A 4,798-nucleotide genomic window follows, 5' to 3' on the forward strand; every position below is an offset into this window, starting at 1 on the left:
TGTCCGCCGGGTGCCGCAGCCACGGGCGCTTTGACAATGGCCTGGCGGACAATCGGCTCAGCTGCCGGGTTGCCGAGTCGCCGGGCCGCCGGATACCGGGAGGAAAAATATGGCATTTTCTTACTTATTTTTTCAGGCTGTTTTCGCATTTTTTTGTAACAAAAAAGTTCCAAATTTCTCTCGTGTCTAGGAATTGACCATCCATCAACCGAACAAAGGCGGCAGTGTCATCTTCAATATCCAGCCCCATCATGCCGACCATGGGAACGTGTTCAGCACGCATAGCGCAGCACGGATAATAGGATGGACAACGATAAGGGCAGGGTGCGTCCCATTCTACACCCACGAGATGAAGTATGCTACGGAGGTATACGCAAAACTGACCCGGAAACTGGGGTTTGGGGGATCCCGAACAATGGACCATGCAACTTAGACTGCTTGAAGCGTCGCCTGACGCACCCGGAAGTGGACCTGCCAATCTCGTGCAGTCACGGGCTGCAGACCGACCAGCTCGAGGTCAGAAAGTGTGATGGCACCGGGCCCCAGCCTCCAGCGCGTATCATCTCTCAGACACTTCGTCAGTGACTCCTGCAGATCGTGTTGAGACGCGCGCGAGGCTCAAAACATCGGAGAAGGACATACGTCGAGGAACCTTTGCGCGTGAAGGCTGACGCACATCGCTAAGTCTGCTCGAGACGTTCCGGGGTGAAGGAGGATAGTGGCCGACCAGGGTTCGTAATCAGGCCACTAGGCGCGTCGTGCTCTCGTCAGCGCCAAGCTCGACACGGGTGCGAACTTGGATACACACGCACCATGACTCTCAGCATCATGGACCTTGGACACTCAACGAGAGCGTCTGGATCCTGCAACCCCGCGAATCTTCCATTGAGCGCGTCGTTGCAACTGATTCCGCAACCCCGCGGACCGTGGATATAGAACATGATGGGCGATATGGGCGTCGCCTGCGAAGCGTGTCCCGCGCGCAGCTGCACAGCCGACGAAGGTCGGTAGACAGTTTGCGGGACCAGCCTCTCCGCATCCGGATGCCTACTTGCCAGGTGTCGCACCGTCTGTGGCGCGGCGATGTTTACCGGCGGATCAATACCAGGCCGCGCAGTGAGGCCCCATATCATTGTTGGAGGCGGAGGTCCCGCGATGATGGGCGTGTCTCCGGCAGGTTGTACGACGCGGCATTGCCTGACAAACTGCTGTGTGGTGGGCTTGCAGCCGACATTCTCTGGTTCGCTACTGGAAGTCAACTCGTTTCCGGAGCTGTCCGTCTCGCCGTAAGGACGCGAGAGCCCAGCCGATTTCACTTTGCTGACAGCTGGCGTTGTCGAGTGGGTATTCGACGGGGCGGAAGGCCGGAACATTTGCTTGAGCCTATGGTAGACTTCGTGTGAGCTAGGTCTATTTACCGCCCTCTCTTGCCAGCAGAGGGTTAACAAGGACCACAGCGGTGATGGAAGGTCGTGACTAGCTGTGTGTACGGGAGGCCGCTTGCCGCTGATGATCGATAATGAAGCTACGACCGCCGGAAAATCGTGAAAGGGTGAGTCGCCGTTGAAAGCCTGGTATGAGGACAATTAGCCGTGGATCCGCTTGGGATATAACAAGTCTTACCGCCCATACACACATTGCGAACGAATGGACATCGCTTTCGGGGGTGTGGCGGACATATCGTAGACCGTATTTCTCTGGATGCAAGATCTCTGGTGCCATATACCGGATCGCGCCGGTGGAAGCAGAGCTAGCGTTAGCAGAAGATGCATCACAAGAATCCGATAGACCGAAATCTGTCAAGCGAACATGCCGACCGGCGTCGATGAGAATATTTCCCTAGGGCGGCATTTATGAGGACTTCGCGGACGGAAGGGATGTCGACGCACCACGTGCAAATTTCCGTGTGCCACATTTTCACCGTGCAGGTATGCCAGAGCGGAGGCTATCTCTATTACCTGCACCTGGATTAACTACTGTGCCTCTTAAGACAGATATTGACACACTCACGAATCGCTTAACCTCGCCGAGGACAAAGGAGTTGGTCGCAATAAACTCCATAATATTTCCATATGGCATCCACTCGGTCACCAGGCAGAAGTGTCCAAAGAGTTCGCGGTCGACGCCTATAAGTCCGGATATGTTTGGATGGTTGAGGCCGTGCAGCAGCAGGATTTCGCGACAAAATGCCTGGAGCGGTAAATGAGCAATGGGCGACAAATTTAATCGCTCCACTACCTTCTGATTCTTGGATAGTTCATCGAGTTTCTGCCGACTGGAAACTCGCATCGTCTTCAATGCTACCAGGCGCCCGTGATATCGACCGGCACGAATGTTGGTGTACCCTCTGGCAGCGACTTGTTCCAGGTCCGCCAGGGTGACGCCTGTGATGTACAAGCCCTTCGGGAGCTGGTATGAGACCATGGACAGTCTGATGCTGATGCGCCGCAGATTATATCTGAAACCTTCCGTGTCCAGCGTGAGAGCTGGCTGATGGGATAACCAGAGGTCATGCCCATGTTCACCAGAGTACAAGACCTGCCGTGGATGAGAGTGAGAATACAGGCAGAACGTTCCCGAGAATGACGCGTACCGAATCAATGAGAGTCAGGAAGGAAGCCGCACTGTCCTCGCGTAATCCCATGATCACATCTTCATCGTGGGACACGGCTATTTGAAGCATTAAGAAGATAGAGCGATCGTCGATTTTGAGGGCCTCCCACAGGGGGCCTTGACGGCATAACAGCCCAGAAGAGAGCTGGGTTACCATTCAGCGGCGTTCACCCTGAGCGAATGGACACTTACCTCCACTAGCCTTGCGCGCTGTGGCATCGCACCGGTTAACAGAGCAACACGGCCTGAGGCAGATCTACATAGTCGCTCCAGATCTAGAAGCGAGTCGTATCTGTGGGGGTGTGGGTAGCTGTTACCGACGCTGGTTCATTCAACTCATGACATACGCAGAGCGAACCATGTCCAAGCGTTCGTTCCGCTTTGACAAACTGGAAATGTCATTCGCGACAAGTGCTGCGGTTCGCTGCATGATTCACTCGTGATCCCTTTCATCTAGAAAATTAGAGTCGGTGCATACCTTATAGATACACCATGATTCAGGGCTTCGTACGGGTTCAACGAGAAATTCGATTTGGGACTAGAAGGCCAAAATTTATGAAAGTGCGCTTCAAATGAAAATTTGTTGACCACGTACCTGAGCATCGCAGTAGCTTGTAAACACAGTCGGGTGCTCCATCTGAGTATGCAGCGTTACCATCTCCCGGCTCATGAATCGACCGCGGCACGTTCTGCAGTGGAAGTCCGCGACTGTCTCTCGTTCTTGGCGCCATACGCTAACTTCGCGAGGAGCGAAGTGACCTTCGTTGTTTACTATTTGTGTCATCGCTCTCGGGCCGTATCTGGGGGAGGGAGTGGTCAACGGTGAGTTTGTTGCGACAGCATGACACTCACCAGGAGCTATACGTCCTCTACAGGTCTACTCAGGCTGGTACAATCCATGTTATAGCGGCGTGCTTGGGTGCCTCATGCTTGCAACGTGGCTGGTGGCGAGGTCCTAAGGATGCAATGAACACGCGGTCCTTGGCCGCCTGCGCGCCCGGGCCGTAGTATCGAGTATGTCTAGGTATAAGCAGTATTCGATCCCCGCGTATAGATCAGGCATGGAGAACAAACATCCATGCATCATGTTCGAGGCAGTGACCGGCTTTTAAGTTAAGACCGAGCGCGCGTCTGATAAACCCTAGCTTCGACGCTTGTCGTTACGCTGGCACTACTTACGTATAATAGAACAAGAATATCTCCCTAGGTTGAACATATTGCTTGTAAAGTTATAAGGCAAATTTATTATGTTATTCTTCGAAGACATCATCCCGACAGGAGATTTACTATTTCTTCACTTTACATGATAGCCTGAACCCCGATCCCGACCCTTGTCATCGAAATGCACAGGCCGAAGTTCAAGTTTGAACTTTCTAACTTGTAGAGTGCTGTTCACAGCCACGGTAAATATTTTGCCCTTTGATCTTACATGTTGCGAAAACCAAGACGGTTGGATGGATCCTCGATTCAGACTCTGGGCAAAAAGGCGTGCCAGTGAGCAAGAGCGGTCTGAGTCTGTTAATATTCCACAGCTCTGGGTCTTATACTTGTCGGAAGTGAGCGTATTGCAGATAGAAGTGCTGTGTCAAGACATGATGTATGCAACTGGCACATCTCGTAATCCATGATCTGAAATGGTCATACAGCCTAAGAAGATTCATGTCATGAATATTACATACTCCGGATGGTTCTCCCAGATTCCATAGTATTCTTTCACTTTCTATATACCTCCGTATACTTGTAGGATATTCTAGATATTCAGTCTGACATGTATATAAGAAGCTCGTACTGCTCAATAACAAGCCAGACTCGAGCTGGTCTTTACTCACCCACTTTCCTCTCATCTGTCTCCTCAGCCTTGTCGTAGCCCAGTCCAGTTGGATTGTAGGTTGCTGACATTAGCTCGAGTCTCCACCAACTGCCCTATGACGATCCTCGTCACTTCCACTCCAACCATCACCCATCTCCACACGACGATCCACCCAATACACACATCCGACTCTCACCCTAACTCCTAACCCTACCAAATTCTATCGCATCAAGACCCGGACCCCTGGAACCCTTTTCCGTGCACTTGCACAACTTTTACCACATCACATCCCCGAAGCCACCTCTGTAATCACTAGCCCTTAGGCAGCTAGACAGAGCTCCGTCCAATTAGAATCGTACCCTGCCCTACCATAGG

General features: G+C 52.4%; 1 protein-coding gene across 1 annotated transcript; it reads right to left on the reverse strand.

Moving 5' to 3' along the window:
• Window positions 1–1,403: 1,403 nt before the first annotated feature.
• PHACADRAFT_96072 (uncharacterized protein) lies at window positions 1,404–2,289 on the reverse strand (the record flags this gene model as incomplete). Its single annotated transcript, XM_007395283.1, has 4 exons — window positions 1,404–1,571; window positions 1,624–1,839; window positions 1,890–1,973; window positions 2,023–2,289. Coding segments are annotated over 4 exons (735 nt in total), but the record flags the coding sequence as incomplete, so codon positions are not given.
• Window positions 2,290–4,798: the final 2,509 nt, after the last annotated feature.

This window comes from Phanerochaete carnosa (genome assembly GCF_000300595.1).
Source record: "Phanerochaete carnosa HHB-10118-sp unplaced genomic scaffold PHACAscaffold_5, whole genome shotgun sequence".
Classification (NCBI taxonomy): domain Eukaryota; kingdom Fungi; phylum Basidiomycota; class Agaricomycetes; order Polyporales; family Phanerochaetaceae; genus Phanerochaete; species Phanerochaete carnosa.